The sequence below is a fragment of the Falco naumanni genome, chromosome 4 (assembly GCF_017639655.2).
Source record: "Falco naumanni isolate bFalNau1 chromosome 4, bFalNau1.pat, whole genome shotgun sequence".
Lineage (NCBI taxonomy): Eukaryota > Metazoa > Chordata > Aves > Falconiformes > Falconidae > Falco > Falco naumanni.
This window is the reverse complement of record NC_054057.1, coordinates 37305831-37331875: the sequence shown is the minus strand read 5'-3', so window position 1 is coordinate 37331875 and position 26045 is coordinate 37305831. Positions and strand designations below refer to the sequence as shown.

The 26045-nt window shown below is 35.7% G+C and overlaps 1 protein-coding gene across 9 annotated transcripts in view; it reads left to right on the top strand.

Annotated features, from left to right (window-relative positions):
- The window catches only part of AKAP9 (A-kinase anchoring protein 9), a 121357-nt gene that overhangs the window by 85018 nt on the left and 10294 nt on the right, over window positions 1–26045 (top strand). For 6 of the 9 annotated variants that reach the window (XM_040592728.1, XM_040592727.1, XM_040592726.1 and 3 more), the window contains 19 exons: window positions 1727–1939; window positions 3114–3152; window positions 4334–4566; window positions 7088–7207; window positions 10208–10384; window positions 10490–10594; window positions 11026–11178; window positions 11437–11616; window positions 14847–15935; window positions 17011–17157; window positions 17550–18053; window positions 18468–18531; window positions 19215–19333; window positions 20139–20330; window positions 20961–21149; window positions 21739–21895; window positions 22629–22848; window positions 23922–24072; window positions 24953–25621. In XM_040592728.1, coding sequence (XP_040448662.1) covers window positions 1727–1939; window positions 3114–3152; window positions 4334–4566; window positions 7088–7207; window positions 10208–10384; window positions 10490–10594; window positions 11026–11178; window positions 11437–11616; window positions 14847–15935; window positions 17011–17157; window positions 17550–18053; window positions 18468–18531; window positions 19215–19333; window positions 20139–20330; window positions 20961–21149; window positions 21739–21895; window positions 22629–22848; window positions 23922–24072; window positions 24953–25621 — 4721 coding nt within the window. The remainder of the gene's footprint in view (window positions 1–1726; window positions 1940–3113; window positions 3153–4333; window positions 4567–7087; window positions 7208–10207; window positions 10385–10489; window positions 10595–11025; window positions 11179–11436; window positions 11617–14846; window positions 15936–17010; window positions 17158–17549; window positions 18054–18467; window positions 18532–19214; window positions 19334–20138; window positions 20331–20960; window positions 21150–21738; window positions 21896–22628; window positions 22849–23921; window positions 24073–24952; window positions 25622–26045) is intronic. The other 3 variants (XM_040592722.1, XM_040592725.1, XM_040592723.1) reach the window with 3 other exon arrangements.

Sequence of the window (26045 nt, the reverse complement as noted above, 5' to 3'; positions counted from 1 at the left end):
CTAGTGTTTTAGTCATGTCAGATATCACTTACCTAATGTGATAGAAAAGCTAATGCCAATGTGTTCACTGAACTCTGACAACTTTCATTACATCTCTTAAAAAAAAAAAAAAAAGGCAGGAGTAAATACCACAACATGTGATCGTAGTAGACTTCATGGTTCATACCTTTTTGGTGAGGGTGCATGCTCCATTTAACCCGGGAATGCCCTCTCAACTTCCGATCTGTTGAGTACTCATTATGAACAACATTTGGTATGGTGGAAGTAACTACTAGAATTCATATTGTCTCAATTTTTTGAAATGCTGTTAATGATGGTTTTAGTTCAGTTTTTTGGGTTTGAGGGTTTTTTTCAACAGCCAGTCCCTCTATGTGGCTGTATTCTCTGTGAATCTAAGTCTGTAAAAAAAAGACTGGTCAGGTGTGCATGACTGATACACAGCAGGACCTGACCTGTGTTTCTCAGACTGTATATACAAGGACCACTGTTACTTAATCTCCTCTCATACAAAACTAGATGCTCACAGAGGTTTTACTTTGCCTACTTTGATAATGAATGGAAGCATCTTTAGTTCTCCTACATTGTCAAGCCAGGGTAAAATCCATTTTGATGCTGACACAAGACTATAGATTTGTACTGATAAAGTACTTTCATATTGAAAATAGTTTGATACTGAAAAAATGCTGCTCTAGATTCTGTGGGTTTAGTAAGAAGCCTGTGAGATAGGTGTGTGTGTCCAGCTGAGAAAGTTTGGACATCGTATGACTGATTTCTGTCTACCTTTTGGAACCATGGGTATCCGACATGACGGAACACACCTTATCATGGAAATCTGGGATACCTATTTAGTACCTTCTGTCACTCAGTAAATGTCTTTTGTGTTCTGTGGTCAGATGTTTGTGAAAGGACTGATGTGAATCTTCCAAAGCAGATACCCTTGCGGGATCTCAGTTCAGTTTGTACAGCCCTCAAGGAAATCCACTGTTTTTTCCTAAGTCTTTAGCTTTGTGCTCACTTCCACATTATTCCAAGATGGTGCCATTTCTTACAGCCATGATGTCATTCATAAGGCTAAAATAGTTTCCCCTCAGAATCCTAGATAAACTATTTGACTATGAACCAGTTTTCAAAAGCATACAAGACATGTTCTCAAGGTGGCGTCCAGAATTCTGTTAACAAGATCATTAATAGTTAGTTCTGTGCTACTTTAAAAATTGTGCATTAATAGTAAAGAAATTAAATTGTTTCTTAAATGTCAACTGCTACAGGGCTTTTGTGAGCGATTCAGGTGCTAAGCATGGACACCTGCAGCTAGATTTGGTGCCTTATGATGTAGGAGGTATCTATATTATACCTGACCTACAGGAGACCCATGATCTTACAGAAACTGTGGTTTGAGGTCAGGCAAATTTCTTGAGGCATCTAAAATTGCACCTGGCACCTGAATTTATTTGAAATGTCTTACTTCTCCTGTGTTTATTACACACTTATTTTTCCTTGGTTTTGGAGTTCCTGTTTGCTCCAGAGATCTTGTGCCAAGAAAAAAAATAAAAGCTATGTTTGGTCTTGTGCTATCCTTCCTGTCATTTGTTGATCATGGAAGAATAGCAAGGACAGGAGTAGAAGCTGTCAGGTGCTATCTAACGTGTGTGACTTCATCATGGAAAAAAAACCCAAATTGTTCTTTATTGTCTATTAAATCTGCCCCAACATTGATGTTCTACAGGCCTCATTGATGGTTATGCAGATGAAAAAGCATTTCTGGAAAAAAAACTCCAGGAAAAAATAGATGTAATTGACCATCTTGAGCAAGAGCTACTGTGTACAGGTAACAAATTGCAGGAGTTAGAGGCTGAACAGCAGCAGATCCAGGAAGAAAAAGAGTTACTCTCCAGACAGAAGGATGCCATGAGAGCAGATGCGGGGCCAGTAGAGCAGCGTACGTATTCCTCACTATCTTTCTATGAGATTTTCTTACACTTTCAAATAAATTACTAAGTAATCTTGGCAAAGGTTTTTCCCCCACTTCTTTGTAATCAATAAAAATCTAATAGGGTAAAATGTGGTATTTTCATAACAGATGCCTAATGTTAGCATGATAACTTTTATTGATATTTAAACAAAAAATGACTGAATTTTCAGCAGTATCAAGCAATCACAACCGTTTTTTTAAGCCAGCAAAAGCTTGATACCTCTGAAAATCTGCTTTTATTTATATTATCACTGGAGATGAAAGTTAGCACCTATGGATAGAAGTACTGGTCTAAATACTTCTCAAACAGAGTTTTAGAGCGACTAGCAAGCATACCTACTAGAACATGATCGAACTACACAATGGCTATACTTATTTTAGACACAGAAGATACATTTTTCTAACAAATTCCTCTTTTGGGGAAGAATGGCAGAAAAGTTGCATGATAAAGAAAGCCTGTTATCTTCCAGTAATGAAAACTTTCGGCACTGATGGTGATAATTTCAGATAAATACTATGTCAATGTAATCTAACTAAATACTTACTCAGAAGAGCATTTACCTTCAGGAAGGTAACGTCTTTTAATTCTTCCTTAATCTAATAAATTAATATTTTATGTTTGAGAGGGGAAGAAAGTTAGAATAGTGGTGTTTTAAGAAGTACTGATCTTTCAAGGATTGCAGAACTTACATTGTGAATAGCAGGATGAAATTACTATTTTATTTAACGTCTAAAAGTTTATGGTAATTTATAATGTTGCTGTTTTTATAAATTACACATCTTGGTGTATATTTGCAATTTCCTGCATCTACTTTGTGTAACGATGAAATGTTAAAACCAACCTGTCGCTTCCTGCTTTATAGTAAAGAAGTTACTTAACTATGACTCCAGTTTAGTTACTTGTTTTATGTATAACAACTGTAAGGATAAACATTTCTATAAATACATGTAGGTACTTATGTCATGCATACCAGAATAACTTACCACATTCCTTAAGTTACCTCAATAACTTTGTCATTAAATGCCACATCTATCTTTGGCTTCATTTTCTCTTACATTGTTGCACCACAAGAAAACTGTAGCTGGCATGTGAATTACTTTGCTTCTTTTTTTTGTTTTCTCTCTCTCTCTATTCTCCTAGGCCTAGTAGATGCTGCAGTCGATGCAGCTTCCCAAGCAGGTGTGTTTGTATGTTGCATGGCCAATATGTAATTGGGTGGAAGACTTACACATACTGACATTGTTAATCAGGATTATTGGGCTTTTGGTTTACTGACATTACTTGTAATTCTTACTGGCCTGCAGCTTTGATGTTGTATTTCATACTCAGTTTTACATTTTGCTAACAACATTTCTTAAACTTTCTAAACATAATAAGCAAATTCATTAATAACCATCATCTTATTCACCTACGAATTACAGATACTTAGGTGGTATTGGAGGGATATTTTTGTAACCTTTTTTTCTTTTTATTTCCAAATACAGTTGATTAATTCATTGTGATAACTAAACACTTGTATTATATTGATATATAATGGTTACCTAGAAATGAGAATTGGTTAAATATGATGTAAGATGATGGTGCCTAAAGGATCTTTCTTCTATAGTGAAATTGTATTGTTTCTGTCTAAATATCAATCATGTTTTAAAGATTCTTCAAATGAAATTGCACTTTACAGTTTGGATTTTACCTCAAGGGATTCATACGGTTAGTTAATATGTACTTCAATGGGCTGTGGCTTAAGAGTCTCAGTAGAGTGGTTTGGGGCTTTACTATATATGCTTGCCAGCCTTTTCATGAGGACTCAAAATTGGGCGTCCGTGCAGTCAATGATTATGCAAAGCTCCATTACAGGTCAGTAATTTCCCCCTCTGCCTGCCCAGCAACCTCACTAAGTCTTTAAATATTTCCTTCAAATTATTTATATGTATCACAGTAAATGATGAGACTGGGAGTGGATTGATTTTACTGATGCTGGGAATGAGAAGAGGGTTGGGTTTTCTGTTCTTCATTGTTAACCCCTGTGCTGACTATCTGTAGTTTGAACCCATGCATTTTCTTTTCAACTGTACAAAGACTTTTTAATTTTTATGAAACTTAAACAGGAAAGTGATCTGATACAACTTAACAGTCCTCTGAAGACTAACTAAAGGATAGTAATTTTAATATGAATTTGGTTGAGTAGTGATCTTGATTATTTCTCAGAAGAAAATATATTTTCTAAAAAAAGAAAAATAGCGAAAACCCAAACCACTTCACATCCTTCTGCAGAGTACAGCATGGATACCTTGGGGAGTGGTTTTACTTCATAACATTACTAACTATCTAAAAGTAGTGTGTTATGCTTTTATTACAACCAGAATTGCTGGAGGAAACAGAGAAGCTAATGAAAGAAAAAATTGAAGTACAACGTCAAGCTGAAAAAGAGTATGATGACCTTCAGAAGCAAGTGAAAGTCTTGGAAATCGACTTGGAAGAACAGGTCAATCGTTTCATAGAGCTAGAGCAAGAAAAAAATGCAGAACTAATGGACTTAAGGCAGCAAAACCAGGCTTTGGAGAAGCAACTAGAGAAAACAAGAAAATTTCTAGATGTAAGTATGATAAAAGGCTAGTTTCATGAAGGTGGGTGGGCACCTGTACTAGGGATTGGTTCAGTGGGAAATGCTAATTTTTTCACCTTCTGTGCAAACATAAAGAAGCGCACAATAGTAACAGTGTTAGAGGTTCCAGCCCAAGAATTGAATTAGTTTTAAAAGTTGAAAATTCATTTGAGATGCTTGCTTAGGACTTCTCTGTGTTTCTAAGTATAACTTAGTAGGCTTCTTAAATGTTTAAAATAATGGGAAACTTCTAAAATTAATGAGGAAACAAATTTTTGTGACCTTCATTTTTAACAGTTTGTGGAATTTCCATGTTTTCCAATAAAGTCTGTTAGAATTAGTCTGTCTGTGCAAGGTCCTGCACCTAGGTCGGGGCGACTACCAGTATTAATATAGGCTGGAGAGTGAAGGGATTGAGAGCAGCCTGAGGAGAAGGACTTGGGGGGTACTGGTGCATGACAAGCTGGACAGGAGCCAGCAATGTGCACTCACAGCCCAGAAAGCCAACTGTATCCTGGGCTGTCTCAAAAAAAGCGTGGCCAGCAGGCTGAGAGAGGGTGTTCTACCCCTCTACTCCACTGTCATGAGACCCCACTTGGAGTACTGCGCTCAGCTCTGGGGCCTCCAACATAAGAAAGACATGGCCCTAATTAAGTGGGTCCAGAGGAGGGCCACAAAAATTATCAGAGGGCTGGAATATCTCTGCTATGAAGACAGGCCAAGAGACTTGGAGTTGTTCAGCCTGGAGAAGAGAAGGCTCCAGGGACACCTTATGGCAGCCTGTCAGTACTTGAAGGGGGCTTGTAAGAAAGATGGGGACACACTTTTTAGCAGGGCCTGTTGTAGTAGGACAAGGGGTAATGGTTTTAAAGTAAAAGAGGGTAGATTTAGACTAGATATAAGGAAGACGCTTTTTATGATGAGGGTGGTGAAACGCTGGCACAGGTTGCCCAGAGAGGTGCTGGTTGCCTCATCCCTGGAAATATTCAAGGTCAGGTGGACGGGGCTCTGAGCAGACTGATCTAGTTGAAGATGTCCCTGCTCATTGCAGGGGGCTTGGACTAGATGACTTTAAAGGTCCCTTCCAACCCAAACTATTCTATGATTCTCTGAATTGTCAGCTTTATTTGTATTTAGAAATTGAAAGCAGAATTTCTCTTAAGTTTCTTTTATAGTCTTCCTTCATAGTATCCAAGAATGTACCTCCAGATATAAAGCTATACCTTCCAGACAGTTACACTATATGTGTATTTGTCCCCATTCACAGGAGCAGCTGTCTCTATTGTACACAACTTCTTTCCTGCCTTAGGCACTCTCTGCGATTTTGTTTTAGACTCTACCCTATTTTCAGCAAACACTATCTTCCCTGCTTCCTCCTTTTCCCATTTTAAATGTCCTATGGTGCTGTTGGGAGAAAACTTATTTCTGTGCCTTCTCAATTAACTCTCTAGCTGACAGCAGTACGGTGGAATAATTCTTTACTTAATAAATACAACACTCTGTGGCACATTCTCTGTGTAATCTATGACTAAGCACTATTAAAGGAGAGATATTTCCAGATACTTCTTGGCACAAATGGATTTGCTTTATTTCATTTTCTGCAGTTATAAGATTATTCTTCTGACTAAAACTAGTGTGTCATAATAGGACAAGGTTCAGAAGTAAAAATTCCTGTTACAAGTCCTATAGTCAAAAATGCATTGTGGTTTGGGATTATCAATAGCATGAACTGCAGAGTTATGGAATACTGAGATGGGCAGCTGTTTGTGCTAGCAGCATTAGTACTCTACTGTTTCCATGAAACAGCAGGTGAGTTTTTAAAATCTGCAACTTGTAACGGTTGCGGATTTATTCTGGTTTCCTGATTTTTTGCAAAATATTTTGTTGCTAGATGGAAGCATTCCTCTGTGTATCAGATACTTCAGCTAGTTTATTTTAATGCATCTGATAAGGTTTGTCTGTTTTATGAAGTGTCATTTGAAGGTGATGCTTCACTGGATGCTACCAGTTGTGCATTATTTCCGATATAAAGATGTATTTCCCAAATGTCAGACTGGGATATATAACAGCTGAAACCGGTTGAAAGTAAAGTGAAATGTAAAATTCAATTTTTTTTTTTTCTGTCAGCTCCTTATTGATATTAACACAGAGTTCATTTCTATTCTTAACTTCTGTTTATCTTACGTATATCGGAGATAAACATTAGGAAAGAAAAATATTGGGTTATTACCATTTCTGTGGTGTACCCAGAAGAGAAGAAACACAACTGTCATTTTTGTGAAATAATGCATCTATCCTGTCCTAAATTTTTAGTTTAATAAATAAATAAATAAATAATTTTGCCCAAAATGATGAAACTTCTGTTGAATGTAGTTGCAAAAGGTTCTGCTGCCTTAAAGATACTGACATAATGTTACCAGCCTCACATTAACAGAAATAAGAAGTAGTAATATACTTAATTTAGGTAGTTTTTAAATCAAATGGTGTATCCACATGATTTCTTAACTTTCAGGAGCAAGCAATCGACCGAGAACATGAGAGAGATGTATTCCAGCAAGAGATACAGAAGCTGGAACAACAGCTTAAGATTCCACAAAGGAGTCAGCCTGTCAATGAACATCAAACCAGAGAGGTAACACTTTTTTTTTTCTTTTATGCAATGAATATAAATGACAAGTTGACAGCTGTTAAGATAATGTAATGAAGCTATATTATGGTGTACCTAACCTGCATTAATTTACAAGCCAGGAAAGCGATTCCTCTTAGGTGAGGGGTAAGGTGAGAGTGGTGTAACTGTGTTTTGAGGTTTTTTTTAGGCAAGTTGTTTGGTTTTAATAGTAGGCATTTGTAACTCAAAAAGGTTCTTTCACATAACAATTTAGAAAATCCACTGTTTTCAAAAGCCTGTGGAAACATTTAGAACTTCTTTAGCAATTTCACATGGGTTTATGTTGTTTTTTGACATCCCATTTGTAGCACAGGTACACGACTGGAGAAACTGAGTCACCAAGGTTTAGCACCTGAGATGTAGCAGTGCGCTCTGTGTACACTGGAACCTCCCCAGTCAAAGTCTGTCTCCACTGAAACAAATGTATTGAGTGTAGGACAGCAGCTCAGTGGAGTCACAGAAAATGCTTAGACGCAACAAAATCAAGAAAAGTGGCAGCAGTGCAAATGCTAGATATTATGAAGCTTTTGCATGTTTTGTTTAATGACCTGTTAGTCAATTAAAGTGCATTTCATTTTTTGTGCATTTTCTTGTGTCCTGCTTTTTGAGCAAGGCTGATATTTTTGCATGATTTTCTTGCCTGATTTTCAGTATTAAAATGCCTTTTATTAGGTTGCACTATGATTTTCAAATTGAAGCTCTTACTGAGGTAGTTCAGTTGCTGTAATTGAATTCTTAAATATTAGCAATATTTAGTATTCTGTATTATATACTTTAGTCCTAAACTTACGGTCCTGAACTATAGACATTAATAGGACATAAATTGATATATGTGAGATACAAGTTGTCAAAATATTTATTTACTTATTCTCAGATGTAGAGGTGTATTTCATGGATTTTTTTATAAAATTTAATACAAAGGTTTGTAAGAAATCTTACAAAGTATTCAGTCAGTAGTATGTGATACGGCTGTCATCAGCCTCTGCACAATGAATCTTCTGAGATTAGCTGGGTGTGTGTTAACCAACACATACAGAGCAATTCTGCATCTGTTTCCTTCTATTGCAAAGTGTGTGCACGCTCCTCTTCTGTTGGCACATTCCACAAATGGAGGAGAGTTTTTAGCATGATTAGTTTTACTGAATCCGGAATATTCATTCTGAATTCATTTCATTCTGTGTATGTGTATAATTTATGGCATGGCTAGCATGTGAATTCCTGGTTAAAATTATCACATGTTAAAATAAAAATTCTCCCAAGAAAAAAATTCAAATTTGATACCATAATAAAAATTGCCCTATTTTTCTGTACAGAATCTATGGTTAAAATAATTTTGTTTTATATGCACATATAAGCATATGTATATACTCTTTTAAGTTGGCAGGTATGCTACAATAGAAATTTAAAGCATACTTTAAAATGAAAGACAGATGTAACTGTGATTAAATTTTTCAGATTTGTATCAGATGCTTTTAAATTAGAGGTTTCTAGTAGGTAGAAAAACAGACAATAAGATAATGTCTGCAAGCACCACAGGAGTGACAGCTGTTTTAGAGCTGGGTGATGTTGAATGTGATATATTATAAATTATAGACAGAATGTTCAACAGCGTATTAGATTTACATTTAATTTTTATCAGGTGAGGCACATGTCTTACTAAATAGTATCTTTAGATGTCACTTGGAATATTTTGTAAGTATACCTTTTCTCATTCTTTCTCATGCTTTTCTGAGATAGTGGCTTTATTTTTTTCATAGTTGCACAGTTTTTTAAATGCTCTTCTGCTTTGCGTGAATGCTGTGAGCATTCTGTTGATAACTTCATTTCTTTTTTTAATGTTCTTCCAGCTTACTCTGTCAACTTATTCCAGGGAAGTTTGTCATGAAGAGTCTGCTCTAGACTTGATTTTTCTTTTTCCGTTTCTCTCTCAGGACTTTTCTGTGGTCACTTCAGACTTTGATGTTACTCATGGATGGATAACGTCAATAATACCATCCTGTCAGCTTTATGTTCTGGTCCTCTTCTATCTATTGAAATGCTTTGAGTCTTCTACCTTTTGGCTACATCGTAACTTCCTAATTGTAAATACTGAAATCAGTTTCTTGAGTGGGACGAACATTACTTTCCATGCCTCTTGCTCGATTGCTTAGTTCAACTCAGGTCTTAACTGTGCATCAGGCCTAATACCATGGATTTGTCACACTTCTTTCTTATCTGTAATTTTGATTAATCATTACTGAAATACTGCTAGAACTGGGATCATTTCTATCTCTACTGTTTCAGTTACTCTTCTAATATGTTGTTTCTAAGCTGCAAACATCTGACCTACTGAGATTTAGAATGCTTTATTTGGGTGCTTTGTCCCCTGTAGAAAGTGAAATTGTATCATCAATCATATCTGTTTGGTCCCATTTAACAAACCCAGCAAGAAAACAAAACTTTGTTTCTCAAGGTTGAAGTATAGCAATTCTCGTCAACGTTAAAGACCCAGTGACTTTAGGATATGTCTGTATATCACTACTCAACTCCTTATTTTGAATAATTTTGACACAGATTCTTACAATTATGACACTCCTTAAAGATGCAAATAGCATCTTGACCCTACAGTCAAGACATTCCATCTGTAGATGCTAAAGGTATCTTTTTAGTGGGCTACATAGGGATGCCATGCTACTTGCTTTTAACTGACTACAGAGTCTGAAAATTTCAGAAGGACAAGGTCAGTTCTAGAGAGTAGGTGATAGAGCATAGAACATGAAATTTGTTTAAAAAATGCTGTTTATATTTGTTGGGTGTAGCACTACAGTATCCTAACTTTATATCGTTTCACCTATAGAGTAGGAGTTTTCTTATGAGAAAAAAGAGGGATATTTTCTCTCTGTCAAAAACTACTGCTGTTGCTATTGCTAGCAAACCCTTCCAGTCTAGTACAACATATTCATCATCTTGCCATGTTATCACCAGGTTGAACAGTTAACAAATCATCTAAAAGAAAAAACAGACAAATGCAGTGAGCTTTTGCTCTCTAAGGAACAACTTCAGAGAGATATACAAGAACGAAATGAAGAAATTGAGAAACTAGAATGCAGGATAAGAGAACTGGAACAGGCCTTAATCATCAGTGCAGACAACCTGCAAAAGGTATTGCTTGATCTAAAATGATCATTTACTACTTTCTTATTTTCTTGAGAACAAAACGGTATATCTTTTTTATGTGTTTATTATTAATACTACTTACATTTAAAGGTGGAGGACAGGAAACAGTTTGGCACCATCGTAGTAAAGGGAGAATTACCTCTTGAAGTACAACTGCAAGCTGAACGAGAAGCTGTGGACAGAAAAGAAAAGGAGGTAAAATACCTGTGAAACATTCTGTGTTTCTGCTGATATTTTGTTTTGTCAGTTATTGCTTTCTGTTGAGTTTAGTGAACTATACAGATGAAATTTTTTAACAGATCAGAGAGACAGCAGTCCAAATCCCTTTGGAATTCTCTTGTGAGCTATGGTAATTGTTATTGTCTATGTTCATGCTTATCACTTACAAGTGTGTTTCTGGAATCAAAATTCAGCCCAAGTAAGAAAAACTTCATAGAGATTTCAGCTTGTTTTTACTGGGTTTTAAAATTCCATTCAGTTTAAGGATTCAGAATGTCACTGAGTACCCATTCTTTTGTTTTCGTATATCAAACCAGTTTACTGTAGACAATGCACTTGAAAATCACGACATTCAGTTTTTCATATGGCCGTCTATTCCTTTTTCTCCATTCATTTTGGAAACGTAGGTCACGAACCTTGAGGAACAACTGGAGCAGTTTCGAGAGGAGCTAGAAAATAAAAATGAAGAAGTTCAGCAATTGCACATGCAACTAGAAATTCAGCGAAAGGAGTCTACTACACACTTGCAAGAACTTGAACAAGAGAACAGATTATTTAAGGTAATTGTGTAACAGAAAGCCTAGAGCTTAGTTCTCCCTCCTGCCCAGAAAGAAATTCTTAGAATTTGGCATTTTGGCTTTTTCCTTCTCAAGCATTCCACAGTTCAACTTGCAAAATATTAAAAGAACTCATATAACTACTTCCCATTCCATGCAATTTGTGTATTTTGATTCCTATGCCTTAATTGCTTATACAAGAATATACAGAAAATGTTATGTACAGCTATAACGTGTTTTGTTTGGGGTTTTTTTTGGTAGGATGAAATGGAAATACTGGGGCTAGCTATCCAGAAATCTGAAAATGCCACCATAAAGGACCATCATTTAGTGGCTGGGAGGCTCGCTCACGTCATGCAAGAAAAGGAGCAGGAAATAGATCATCTTCATGAACAAATTGCAAAACTGCAGCAGCAACTTGAAGTCACAACTGACAACAAAGTATGCACTTTTGAAATCTTTTTAAGAATCCTACTTTGTGTTGTGAGCTGTTTACAGAATAAAAACCCCTCCATGTCCCCCCCTCCAATTACATTATCTTCTATTGCTGCCTTAATTTAAAAATGCAAATGCTTCAGTTTCAAGCAACACTTTAACCCTAATCTGTTTTTCCTCCTTTGTCTCATTTTTTTTATGAAGGATACTTTTTGCTTGCTTTTCTTTTTATCATTCTGCCTTATTTCTGCTTGAGTTTTTGTCTTCAATTTTGCATTCCTTAATCTAATACTTCCAAGCATTCAATAGTGTATAGATGGACTCTCAACATTCATTCTACCATATTCCCTACAATGACTTACTTTCAGTGTGATGTTTCAGTGACACCTACTGGATTGCGTTGAATTTTGTAGTGAACTTCTGTGCTCCATGAGCTTGTGTAAATAGTTTGCCATCATACTGATGTTGGCAACATCTTTAATGCAGTTTGAAGCATTATGGATGTGCAAACAAAATGCTGTGTTTTATTAGAAATGGAGAGCAAGAAACATTGATTCATCTTTCATTTACTTAAGAAATAATACTTATTTTGCATTGATGTAAGTGATAGCAGAAACAGGCATTCAGTATCACATATTTTTATAGAAAGAAAATTGGATTTTTTTTCTGACCATTTTAGATGTGAGCATTTATTAGTTGTAAGCTTTAATCCCAAAGCAAATATTATTCAGTAAGGTAAGACCAGGAGTTCTGTTACCCTTCAGTAGATGATTGAACATTTAGGGGTAATACTCTACTAGGACATATTGAGACCAGTAAAATAGAGCTCAGACCGAGCTGGATAAATTCACTGTGGGCTTATGCGCAAAATTTAGTTATAATGAACCTCAGTGAATAATGACAAAACTTTGAACTGGATTTAGGAAATTAGACTTAGGAAATTTGATTTAGGAAAGATCATACTTTAGAAACCTGGAATGGTTCTGCTTTATACAATGACCACGGTAATACTGTTACATTTCTTGCCTTGAAAAAAAACAACCCCAGGATTCAAGTAGAATTCATTTTAATGATTGGTTCTTCTCCTGTTATATGAAGTTTCATTTTCTTAATTTCATCTGCTTACTCAGTTATGTTTTCCAGGACATTAAATAATTACTCTGCTTAATTATGAGATGGGTATTAAATATCAATAGATATTTAATATCTAGGTCAATTGCTTTCCTAGTCCCTTAGACATATTCATCCCACTACGTGCTTCTTTTAATTGCTGTATTTGCCTTCTGTGGTCCTTTATTCCATTATGTTATTAAGAACAGAAACTGTTATGCTGACTTGATAGCAATCACCAGGATCACTGTTCTTTTCTTATGAAAACAAATGACTTGTTCACATTTTATTTAGTGTTTTTGAGCTTCCTCTAGTCTGTGGATTTTAAAAAATAAGTTCTTGGTTGGCAAATCAGCTCCTCTAATTTATATGGTCACATTTATCATTTATTTTTCCACATATTAGACTTACTACAAAGTCATCATCTTATTCTATTTAACTAACTAAACATAATGAAGTATTGAAAGATAAAGGAAAAAGCATGGCTATTTTAGTAATTAGTTTAGTCATCTATCTTCTCTTCTGCATTTTTTTTCTTCTTCATGTTTCTAAAAGGTCCTTTTAGAGTTCTGACCTATTTTATGTACCATAACTGATTTTATTTTGTACTATCTCTTTCCAAATATTTTTAACAAATTTCCTTTTAACTTTTTTTTTCCATTGTAGAAGTACTGTTCATTTCAGATCTCCACACACTCCTTTAAGAAAATATATCCACTTTGTTTCTTAGATGTTCTATTTAGACTCTGCTGTCTTTTATTTTGACTTTGTAAATGAGAATTTGCTCCCACTGTCATCTAACAAGCAGGTTTTTTAATTCATTTTATAAAAAGTATTGGAATCTGATAACTTGTGGTTTTATTCTATTATATTTATTAAACTTAGTGTTTAATAAATTAGTAGATGTACATTAAGAAATTATATTATTTAATATATTACAATTTTATTTATTAAACTTAGTGTTCATCAACACCAGTCACTTGATGATTATTTTTTTGTGTGTCTACTCATTTATTTTTTTCTTAGAAGCTGATATAAGATGGCTTCTCTTTTATTCATCATAAAGTCAACACCCTGATATTGGCTAATTTATGTGATTTTGTTAATATCTTGGAATTCTGAGCCCCTTACACAGCCTGTAATTTTAAGTGTCTTTAGAAGTAATCTAGGAAGGTATTATTCTCGCTCTCTTCATGTCTTCACCAATCTCTCTTTTTAATTTTGTTTGGATAGTCATATACATTTTAAAATAAATACTTCTCTAATTTTGTCTCTCTTTACTACTGTTTAAACTGTAGCAGAAAGAAGTAACTGTGCTTTGGCTCTGTGGGTACTATTTGCCCTGCATGTTTTTGTGCACATCTGTATATGTGTGCACACACATAAGCAAACACATATTTAAGTTTGTAATAGGAAGTTCAGAGACAACTAATGGGTGTTTTCTGTGGTCTTGAACTAGAAAACATGTTATAATGGTATTTTCAACACAATTAATTAAAGGTCTATTTGTATTTAAAATATATATCCATCTTAACTGTGTCCTATATAAATCTGTTTGACCATATGAATGAGTGGTGCTTTTGCACAAAGAGCACAGTATCTATCTAATCTAACTGAACATATCTGACCAGTATATGGTAAACTTGAAGATATTTTTTTTTTTTTAAGGAAGTTCTTTATGTAATGTAATGCAGGAAAAACAGTGTATTAAAACTTGGTTTCATAAGAAGATTTAGCAGCAAACATGACCACTCTACTTGTTTCCATTCTAATTTTCAATAAAAATAACAAGACAGAGCTTTAGACCAAAGTATTGGGGAAAAAAGTATTGTGAACACTTAAACTGCAGTGTTTCATGCCTCTCTGAATATTAGAAGTGCTTTCACTTCATTTGATGCTTTCACACCTATTTTGCAGTTCATTGAGGTCACGGGCTACTTTGTCAGTCATGTAAAGATGTCCTGATTCTCATAAAGCTTTACAAAAGACATCCCAATAAGAAATTCACTAAGGACCTTGTTTTACAAGGTGCTTCAATGTTTAATCAAACTTGCTGTGAAGAAAAAAATAAGGTTTTTAGTTACCCATTATGAAGTTATTTTCTTGTATTTATTGGATTTTTTCAGGTTATTGAAGAGCAAAATGAGCGTATATGGGAGCTTGAAGCCCAGGTAGAATATCTGAAAAGTGATCAAGAACGTCTGAAGAAAAAAAACGATGAAGAAGTAGAGCAGTTGAATGATGTAATTGAAAAGCTTCAGCAGGAACTGTCAAATATTGAACAAAAAGTACCTGCAGACATTGCTGCTTTTCAAGAAGATGCTGACAGTCTGAAACACACACTTGAAACAGTTCTGGCAGAAAAAGAGGCTTTGGAGAACCAAGTAGAAAACATAAATGTAGAGGCATCTCGAACAAAGAATGAGCTTGAGGAAACTAAGTTAAAAATGAACCAGCTAAAGCAAGAAATAAGTCTGTTAAAAAAAGAGCATGAAAGAATGACAGAGGAATATAAGTGTGCACTGATGAAAGGTGATAGGGAGAAAACAGAAGACAGGAGCAATGGGAAAACTGAAAAAATGGAAGAAGGCTTATGTGAGATGGTAGAGTTGCTAGATCAATCCAAGCTTAGGTCTCCAGGTGAGAATACAACAGTCGCCGTTAGCAAGATGGAGGTACAACTGCAGCAACTTCAGGCATATGTTAAGGAAAAAGATTCAGAGCTGCGTCAGTCCTACAATGAAATAAAAGACCTGAAAGAGCAAGGCAAAGCTGAAAGAGAAATGCTTAAAAAGAGGATACTGGAACTGGAAAAGACACTAGTGGAAAAAGTTGCTGCTGCTCTTGTGAGTCAGGTCCAGCTAAATGCAGTTCAAGAGCAAAGGAAATTCATGCAGGAAATTCAGGAAGCTTCAAGATGTGTGGAGGAAACAAGTAGGAGTGCCCAAACAGAGGATCTGACTGATAGAACTGTAAATGAGACAGAATCAAAATTATCATTCTTGACACAGAGGCTTAGTGAGATGGAGGACCAACTGGCAACAGTAAATCGTAACTTCAAGCTAGAAAAAGAAAATCTAAAAGTTGCACAAAAGGAAGCTAAAGTGAAAGAAGAGAGACTCTTAGAACTTCAGCAATTACTGGAAGAGGTTCAAGAAAAACACAAAGGAGAGATTCAGAAATACATCAAGCAAGAAGAAATGCAGACATATCAGGTAATTAGATGCTATTTTTGTTTGGCTTGTTTTCACTAAAATCTGTTCTTATATGTAAACTATAGTGAATGAAACACTTCTTAATGAGACTAGTCTTTATAAGAATCTTCTGTGTGGGGTTAGACCTTCATTTCTCTATTATTCCTGGAGTTACAACAAGGAGAGGATTTCAGGTGAGCTCCACTATCCATTTCCATTTTGCATTAAAAATACTTTGCCTTTTCATGAACATAGGGTGATTTTTGAATTTTGGATGTACACTTTCTTATTCTTACTTTGAATTGACATAGAATGGAGTGAATTACCCTTTTACATGGCCTGGAGTTAGATAAAAATTAGAATTATAAAAATTATCTAAGAGTTCAGAATGATAAGGGAGCGATAGCAATTTGTACAGGGGGTTGGGGGGGCAAGTTGTTTGCTTATATATGCTTTGGTTTTGGTTTACTTTTTCTTGCTTTCCTGTCTTGATGCCAAAGATGTTTCCCATCAGTAGTTTTTACCAGTAGATTTTTGTCCTAATTTGCATCCATCACTGGTTATGTTGCCTCTGAATTTAAAACCTTTGGTCAAAGTTGACTATGCTTGATAGCCCAAACGTGGGCTTGATTGCTGCATCTCTTAAGTTCAGAGACATCATAGAACCCAGTGCTGGCCCATGAAGGTTCTCAGACCTTCAACCAAATGCAGATTGAATGAATGTCATAAATGTCTTAACAATTTAATAATATTATCAGACTTTATTTCCTACTCTGTTGGATTTCCTCCCTGTGCTTTCTGTGTGGTGTAGCCAATTTCTGTTTGCAGTTCAGTGAACTGCAAGTAGGCAGTCTTTCTTCCCACATTTGTCTTTCCTCCCATGCTTATTCAGTTTGTGGGAGTTAATCCTAGGAAAATGGTCTTTCAGGATTAATTTATTAAGACTATGTTAATTCAAATAATATACATTTGTTGCCCCCTATGCTCTTTTTATTTGTGTTTTTTATAAGTTGGTGTGAAAGCAATCAGTGCTGTTAATACTTGATTCTTTTTAAAAGATTCTGCACCGTTTTCCATATCTTATGTTGCCATGTAGGTAGGAGCACAACTCATGGAAAGTCAAAAAGAAAATGTGCTTATTAATGAACTTGAACTAGAGCAAGTTAAAGAAGAAGCAGCTGCTGCTAAGGAAGAACTGAGCAGTTACAGAGAAAAGGCAGAAAAACTTCAGCAAGAACTAGCAGTAAGAATCACACATTTTTCCATATTGTATTTAAAGCAAATAATTATACAGAACTTAATTGAGCAAATATGCATGTTATAGCTTTTTTTTAATCTTGTACTGAGAATGCCACCAAGGAAAACGGTCACTCAGTACCTACTGTCAGTGGAACAGAACTGATGCTGAAGACCAAATCTTCGCTTGTTGCTGAAGTAGTTTTACAGTCCCCTATAGTGCAACAGTGGATATAGAGCTGTGTTTCGTAGGAGATATTATGGTTGCCGTGTGTCATAACTGCTTTTAAAAGAGGAGTAAACTACACTCTAATGGTGTGGAGGGTTTAGATTTGTTTAATTTATTTTTTTTAATTAAGCATTTGGAAGGACTGTGATTCAGATTCTCCATATTTGCAGGTAAAAGAAGCAAGTCTGATACATCTTCAGGAAGACCTGTGCAAAGCCAAAGAGAATCTAGTTGAAGCAGAAGAGAGGCTTGTGAGTTACATGAGAAAGGGCAAGGAAACGGCAAAAACTGAAAGCAAAAAGGATGCAGAAATACTGTGTGATTTGTCAACCAGTGAGTCTACTCTAATTAGAAAAAGCTCATCATCACAAACAGACATGACTGTGGAAATCAACAGCTGTATCCAGACTTCACCAGTCCTTGTTAAAAATGCAGAAATCCAAATTGATTTGCAAAATGGATGCTCTTCAGAAGAGATTGCAGAGATCATAAGAGAATTTACTGAAAAAATCGACCAAATGCAAGAACTCCACGCTGCTGAAATCATGGACATGGAGACAAGGCATATCTCTGAATCTGAAGCATTAAAGAGAGAGAAGTTTGTTGCAGTGCAAGTGTTGACTGAAGAGTGCAATACATTAAAGGAAGTCATAGAAACTCTGCAAGCCAAAGAGGTATGTATCCTATAATTATTCATTGAACTACTTTGGTCTGTGCTTTTGTTCCTGCTACAGAAACTGCCGTTTGAAGTCTGATAGGTTTGAACCACCACATGGTAAGTATAAAGCTTTTAAGTGTTCTAATGTTTCCATGGCCTAGGGAGAGATCGTGAACCCCTTCCTCAGCAGCTTAAGTTTGGGAGTGTGCTTGACTACCAGACGCTTCCTTGGACCTGTCCTGCTCTGTGAAGGGGGGACAAGTGTAGGTCACCCTATTAAATATTCCATCTTTCTTGTCTCCGTTGTGATTACTGTGATTGCCAGGGAACGAGCAAAGAGGCTCATACCGTTTCTTGCTCCTTAGCATTAGCTCCCTTATTGTGAGTGTCGGGTGATTAAAGACTGAATTGTTCTCTTTTCTAAATATAGGGAATCCCCATTTCTGGATTAGCACATTCCTCACCGTATCAAGCTAGAGATGGAGGTTCTAGTGGTAAGAAACTTGTTTTTATAGATTTCAAACAGCATAGTAAATTAAATCTGCTTTTTTAATATTGTTTTAAAGGGTTTATGTTCTAAGAAATAAAAACTACTCCCCAGATCGATGCAGAAGCCTGTCACGCTAACAAAAAGTGCTGAGCGTGCCATGTCTATTAGTTTGCTTTGGAAGGGAAATGACTGGAGTGGAGATGGGTTGAGTCAAGGCATCAGATGCCGATTTTTATCTTCCCACTGGAGTTCCTATATTCTACTTACATATTATGTTAGCTCTTCAGTGTAGCTTCATGATCTCCTGATACAATTTAAAGCTACACCTCCCTAGCAGTGGGAGATGATGGTAGGTACTGACTTCTCCAAGAACAATAACAATTATTAACATGATCCTTTTTGTAGCATATTAAGGAGGGGGGTCATTTGGCAGAAGTGTTTGTGCAAGTAGTTGTTTCTAGAACTAAACTAGGATTTTAAGTTTGGGGTTTTTTAGTTTTGTTGTGCTGTTGCTGCTTTGAAACTGGAAAAGAAAATCTATAAAACAGGTAGTCTTCAGGCTTAGAATCAACTCTGGTGACATGCAACCACCTGTTACAACAACAGACAAAAATATTTTTTTGATGCCTGTTCTTCAAAGTTTCACAGTAATCCAGCTTTCATGTTTTTTTTCTCCTTTTATTGTAGACTCCAGTTCAGACTGGAGTCAAGGAATGTATCTTGCCCAGACCCAGGGATCTGACATGATATCTGAAGGAATAGACGAAGGTGAAACTTCAGCAGATTTGCTTCCAAAAAAAATTAAGGTAAAATAAACCCAGTCATTTTTGTTATGGAACAAGAGTGATATTATCAAAAGCTTAAATTAGCTGCTGCGTGATGAGTGAAAAGAGCCAGTTAGATAAGTTTTGAATAAATTCTAGATAGATTTTAAGATAATTCTGATACATATATGCATTTTTTGCATGTTAAATTAGGTTAAATATGAGTTTTGTAATTGTAGGCTTGTTCTCAATTATAAGAAATATAACTGCTTTAATTTATAATTTATTGTAGTTATTGTGTATTAATGGTAATGTCATGATCATATATTACGCAATTGTATAGATACTGTTGTTATAGGTGTAGAATAATACCTATATTATGAAAGTAAACAAATGGGTTTATTATAAACAGTAAGGGTGTCGTGCTTTAATTATATTTTTTTAAAAAGGCAAGTCTTCTGCAGCAAAGCCTTAGCTTAACAGTAATTTCAGTAAGTGAATTGCAAAGCTTACCTGGAAGCTTCCCAGGACTTTGCTTTTAAAATGTCAGTTTCTATCAGAAACCACTTTAAAATCTGAGTATTGATCTGACAGATGAACTTTGGGAATTTTAATTTAAAACTGAGGACAAATAAACCTATTTAATAAGTTTTACCATTTGGCAGATATGAAGAACTAGGTGACGCTTCTGGTTTTGAGACCAGGAAGTAAAAATAGTTTCCTTACGCTGATCAGTTTAGAAGTGCCAGTATTCCAATATGTATGAAATAAGGTGGTGGTGGTTGCTGTTGTTGTAGTTATTATTTTTATTATTAGGACTGGCATTACTGATTTCTATTTATTGTAGGGTTTGCTGAGAGCAGTCCATCATGAAGGCGTACAGGTGCTGTCTCTCACAGAATTTCCATATGGTGAAAGAGAGATCCCACCTTTTAAGCAAGAGCCAGAGTCTTGGCTTGAGGAGAGGAAAGCTTTTCTAAGCACCATTTCATCTCTGAAAGATCTAATTGCAAAAATGCAACTTCATAGAGAAGCTGAGGTATAAATAATATCATAAGATTCTGTCTAAATAAAAAATAATTTATGATAACGTTATCAGGCACATTCACAATTCAGGTTTAAATGCTCTAAATATATTGCAACGAGGCAAAAGATTTTAAAAATATGCAGTAACACTGCATGTTGCACTTTCTGATAATAAAATAAGTCTTAAATTACAGCTTGCATTTCTTTCTTTGGCATTTCCTTCAGCATGTGAAGTGGGGGGATTAATTTTATATCATTATAAAATTAAATCTTCTCCATACACAGTATCTGCACACTACCACATAGTTCTGTGAGAGTCTAGGAACATATATATAACATCATAAAAATCAAAAGGGTAGTGTGATACAGTAACATAAATAATAACTACACAGGGCAGAGTTTTCAGTTATAAAAAGCTAACTTGTTTCCTTCTACAACACAGTTAAAACTTTAGCATTTTTGCATGCAGAAGAAATCATAAACTGTACAATAAATACATCCATTTGTATGAACGCTTGTTACATAGTTATCAAGTAAGAAAAGCTCAATTTTCCACTGAAAACCACTTTACATAAAATGATAATGACTATGCTTGATGTAGTCTTTGAATTCTGCTGTTTAAACTGGTTTTGTACCACTGTAGATTTATGAAAGTGCTGAATCTCCTGAAGGTGTTTCAGACTGGCGAGGAGAACTCCTGCATGCTATTCAACAGCTTTTTGTAAGAGAGAAAAATGTTCTTCTTGCTGCATTTCAAACCGAACTTGCAGAACTGGGCACAAGAGATGCAGTGATATTGATGAATCAGTTAGAGCACAGACTACAAGAGCAGGTAATATAAAACGTACTTTAGTCAAAGGATGTTTGTCTACATTAGATTTTGAATGTATAAATCTATTTTAAATACATGTATTAATAGTAGTTTTGATAGTCTAAGGGTGAAAACAAAGTAAGACTTGTAGGAAGAAGAGGTATTGGGTGCACCAGCTATAGAAAAAATATAGCCTTCAGAGATCAATTTCAATTAAACACAAGCTCTGAGCTTGATTTCATTACGTTAATTAGAATTAGCTTACACTGTCTAAGAGAAAAAGTAGCTTGTATATGTGAAGCAAGTTGTAAGAAGAGGAAGTGATAAGGCTGCTATGGGACAGAGAGGTCAGTTTCTGGATTAGTGAGGAAAATTAGTTTGCCATAAAACCGATAGCTCTTTTGATTCTATTATTTTTTTATGCCTGGTAGAGAAATACAAAAATAACAAGCAATTCTTCCCACTGTTATAATATTGACTTAATTATGACTTAATTGAAAATGTTCTGGATATATCTGCCCTATGAATATATAAGTAAATGTAAGATCCACACCATAGATATTCTAATAAAATCTGGAGTTTTACCTTAAAGTGTTTCTAATGCTAATAGGCTACTGACCAGAGAGCAGCAATGGACTGTCTTCAGAATGCAGACAGAAGAAGTTTGCTGATGGAGATTCAAGTATTACATGCTCAGATGAACAGTAAGAAAAATAATCCAAAGAGAGGACAAGAGGTTGATTCAAAAAGCCAAGGTGACTTCTGTGGTAATATATGTCTATTTCTATATGCCACTTTCATGACAGTGGTCATAACATTGTAGGTGAAAAAATACTTTCTTTGTGCTCTGATCTTGATACTCATGTTCTGACCATGCATACTTTCCATCTTTTTCCATCTTACTGGACTAATTTTGCAAAAATTAAGACATAGTCTGTGTACTTATGACTTGTATCAAATTGAAAGTGGTACAAAGTTATTTCAGTTGCTATGAAAATCAGGCTTGTATTTAAGTTTATTTTCCATATATGCACTTCAGTGTTTAGGTTCAACAGCTTTGAAGTTATCGAAGTTGGATAGTCAGTCATAATGAGTAAACTAAGAAGCAATCAGAATGAACAACAAAAAGTTCAGAGAACAGGTATACCTCAAAATTAAGTAAATGCTCATTGTCAGTGTTTTGTCACAAAAATTTGGTCACAAGCAGACATAACTTCAGTTAAGTAAGTCGTAACTCAAATGATAAATATTGATATGGTTGGGCACATAGTCTTTTAAAGAATGTTATGAGTTGAAGTGGTATCTTGGAACATATGAAAGGTATTCCAGTATAAAAGGCATGGTTTTGCTTTCACTCCACTATTGAAAGAATATATTATTTTAAAATACCACTCTTTGTGATAGCCTTGTGGTCATTCTCTGTGCTAGGGGAAGCTTTACCCAAATAGGCAGTGTTGGTTGTTTACTGAGTAATTTCCATATTGATGGTACTCTCATTAGAAATGCTGGAGTATAATATGCAGCAGAAGCAGTCACAGATACTGGAGATGCAAGTGGAACTCCGCAGTATGAAGGACAGGACAGCTGAGCTTCAGGAACAGCTGAACTCGGAGAGAATGATGGGTGCTGAGCTGAAGAATGAACTTGCACAAGCCAAACTAGAGCTTGAAGCAACCCTTAAAGCACAGCACAAGCACTTCAAGGAACTAGAAACCATCAGGTATGGCTTTCCGTGCCAAACTTTCTGTCTTGACAGTGAAGATGATATTTTTCTGTGTTGTCTGAAATCGTAACACTGATTTTATTAAGGAAGTTGATCTCGTGCCATGTAAATGCTTCTCAGTTTTTCTGTAAAAATATGTGACAACAAATAGATTTCTGTTCCATGTGACAAAAAATGCAATTGTATAGATTAAGGTGTGATTCATAGTTTTAGTGATTTATTAATAACAAGTTTCTTTTTAAATTTTGACACATTAGGCTGCTGTGTAGAAGCTAGTAAGTATACTGTATTTATTAAAGGTTTTTCTGCTTCTAAAACTGAACATGGAGAAAAAAATTGCAGAGTTAATATGACTTTGCAAGTACCTCCATGTGAAATTCTGCAACTTGTGTTGTTTTGGCACAGTCAACAGCAGAGGTAACAGGCTAAATATCTGGCACTCAAGAAAGCCATTATTATTTATGCCTTTACCAGATGGATGTGCCCACATACGATATCTTAATGTTCAGCTCAGAAATAACAAGTTAAGCCAGAGTTTAAGTTGGTATTACTTTATAGATTACCTTACAGCTGTCACAGACCATCAGGAACAAGATTCTTTCACAAATGGATGCAAAATTGATTTGCAAAAAAAAAAAAAAAAAAGAAAATTCAGGGCGTAGGTTTGGTTTGTTTGTTTCTTTTTTTCCTGGAAGATAGATATTTTTTTTTCTTTTTTCCTTTGAGACACATGACAGCAAGATGCATTTCCCCTGCATTCTTTCAGATTTTGGCCAGGGACTGGATTAAGTTGAACACTAAAATCTAGCAGCTGCAAAGTCAGCAGGATGGACACAGTCTATGTCATTTTTGACCTATGCAACTCTTTTGTTTGGTTTTCGGGTTTTTTTTGTTTTAGAGTTAGGCTTGTTTTTCGAAATAGGCTTTTACTGTTACTCTACTACATCAGCAGGTAGCACAAAATGGAATAAATGTTAGTGCACAAGGTGGAATAAGTATCAGGTAATTGATGTTACCATGATAGGATCAAAGCCATTGTCTAATCTAAAGGTTGCCCATTTCTCTTTTAGGACTGAAGTCAAAGAAAAAGCAGCTGAGCTGGATATTCTCAAGGATACAATGGCCAGCGAACAGAAAAAATCAAGAGAGCTACAGTGGGCTTTGGAAAAGGAAAAAGCTAAAATGGAACGCAATGAGGAAAGAGGAAGAGAAGAGCTTGAGGTATTCCGTAATTCCAAATGACCTGGAACATTAAGGAGCTCACAAACATTCTTTCAGTTAACGTTTCATCTCAGCTTACTGTTCTGTCTAATGTGTGCTCCCTGTTGTCTTCAGTATCATCTAGAGCTGAAGAAAGATGTACAGAAGCTGTGTAGCAAAGAAAGAAAAAGGCTGATGCAAATTCCATTTAAATCGGTGGGAATTTTTACAGCTGTGCTTTTTAGGGCCAAGATGAAAAAATTCTACTTTTATATAATAGCCCTCAGATATCCAAGGGGACAGGACACTGCTAACATGGCTACACCTAGCCCCCACCACAACTTAACTCACAAAAGATAGTATTTAAGGACATATATTGTTTGCTGCCATTTAAAAAAATCAGCAGTTTCACCTCATGAAAACCAAATTAGTGAGTTTACTTTAGGAGAAAATGCATTAGTAGCTTCCTAGGTACCTCTGCAGTATCAGATATAATGAGGGAGAGAGCAGGTATCATAATACAAGTATAAAGACAAAAATGCGATAACTTGAACGGCATAGAATTGAAATCTTTACTTGAAAAATCACTTCCACAATTTTAGAAAGTAAAAGCAGCTAGTTGTTTTCCATTTCAGAGCTATGGCTGTTTGTATCTCACAAAGAAGTATATGTTACAAATACTGTTTTATGAAATTATTTGATTTTAGAATAAAGACATCTGTAATAGATTTTAATATCAGATGTAATGTAGCATTCAGAGTATTGTCACATGGATTGTGAATAGCGCAGTCTGTTAAAAGCAATATGTGTAGAGGTAGCATATTTGCAGTTTGCAGAAGGTAACGTAATGTATACATAACTGGCTTTAATAAATCCTTTTCCTCTGTTTTCTAACGTTAAGGATTTAAAATTTTCACTTGAAGATCAAAAACAAAAGAACTTAGAGTTGACTAAACTTTTGGAGCAAGAGAAACAGCTGTCAACTGATCTGCAACAGAAAATTGAATCCCAAGAAGCACTCAGTGCTGCCCAGCTGTCACGTGAACAAGGCCGTAATTCTGAGTTGCAGGTGCTTCTTGAATCAGAGAAGGTTCGAGCTCTTGAAATAAGCAGTGCCCTAGAAAGGGAAAAAGAGCTATGTGCTCAGCTTCAAAGTGCTGAAGATAAGGGGCAAGCTGGAGCACCTAATCCATCTGAGGAATTACTTAAAGAGCTACAGAAACAAATGGATGAAAAGCATGACCGTATAGTGGAGTTAGTAAGTGAGATGGAGAAGTACAAACTGGAATCTGTGCAAGTGAGACAGCAAATGGAAAAAGAAAGGCAGATCCAGAGGAAAGCATTACAAGCAGAACAAGATGCTAACATAATAGCACAGAAGAAACTCCATGAACTGGAGTCCAAAGTAGAAGACCTTCGGTGGCAGCTTGGAGAAAAGAAGCAAGAAGTTCATAAATTAGGGAATGAAACAAAGAAGTTGCAGGAAATAATCCAAGAACTACAGAAAAAAGGGCAGGAGAATGAAGGAAGAAAGGAAGCTGAAAGGACACCAAGCCACAATCCAAATGAGGTACAGTAGGACTAAGAGCAATATGTAATACTGAACTGTGCAATTTAGCTTTTAATTTTTCTGTTCAGTTAGCATTGTGTGTCACTGTGCCTTTACTCAGTCTATAAAATAGTCTGCAGATTACAAAATATGGGCACCAAAGAAAGGGAAAGCATTCCAGTTTTGCTACCTACAACGATTCACACACATCCTCTGAGAATGAAGCTGTAGAGGTGTGTAAGCAGGGAGCGTCAGCAGGAGAAATGCATCTGAATGTATACACACACTTGGTGTGGCAGTATAGGAGAATAATATTCCCTGCACCCAGTCACAGGAATGAACTTTTTCTACTCAGGAATGCTCCAGGTCAGTGCTCTTAATCTTTAGTTCATAAACCACAAGTGGGCTTTGAAATATTTAAAAGTGATTTCTGAATGACTTCAGC